Genomic DNA, 248 nt, shown 5'->3' with positions numbered 1-248 from the left:
GCAGGTCGACTGTGGCCTCGAACAATACTCACGGTAATAGATGTTGGAGATGAGCGTCGCCGGCAGACAGAACACGATGACCAGCACGTCTGCCACGGCTAAGTTAGCGATGAAGAAGTTGGTGACGGTGCGCATGCGTGGAGTCCTGTCACGGGAGAGGAACGAGAGACGAGTCAGCTGTTTGTTGCATCATAGGAGGCGAGGTTAGAGATTAATCAAGGGTGGATCGGGTATTGGTGAGAGTGTTC

General features: G+C 53.6%; 1 protein-coding gene across 1 annotated transcript in view; it reads right to left on the bottom strand.

The window, feature by feature from the left end:
* The window catches only part of LOC119585834 (neuropeptide SIFamide receptor-like), a gene marked incomplete at its 5' end in the record, with an annotated part of 60,650 nt that extends 60,505 nt beyond the window's left edge, over positions 1 to 145 (bottom strand). Inside the window, 1 exon segment of the mRNA XM_037934565.1 lies at positions 33 to 145. Coding sequence (XP_037790493.1) covers positions 33 to 145 — 113 coding nt within the window.
* Between the last annotated feature and the right edge of the window lie 103 nt (positions 146 to 248).

This window comes from Penaeus monodon, chromosome 20, assembly GCF_015228065.2.
Source record: "Penaeus monodon isolate SGIC_2016 chromosome 20, NSTDA_Pmon_1, whole genome shotgun sequence".
Taxonomy (NCBI): domain Eukaryota; kingdom Metazoa; phylum Arthropoda; class Malacostraca; order Decapoda; family Penaeidae; genus Penaeus; species Penaeus monodon.
Note: the sequence above shows the minus strand (reverse complement) of the source record. Positions and strands in the feature narration are given on the sequence as shown.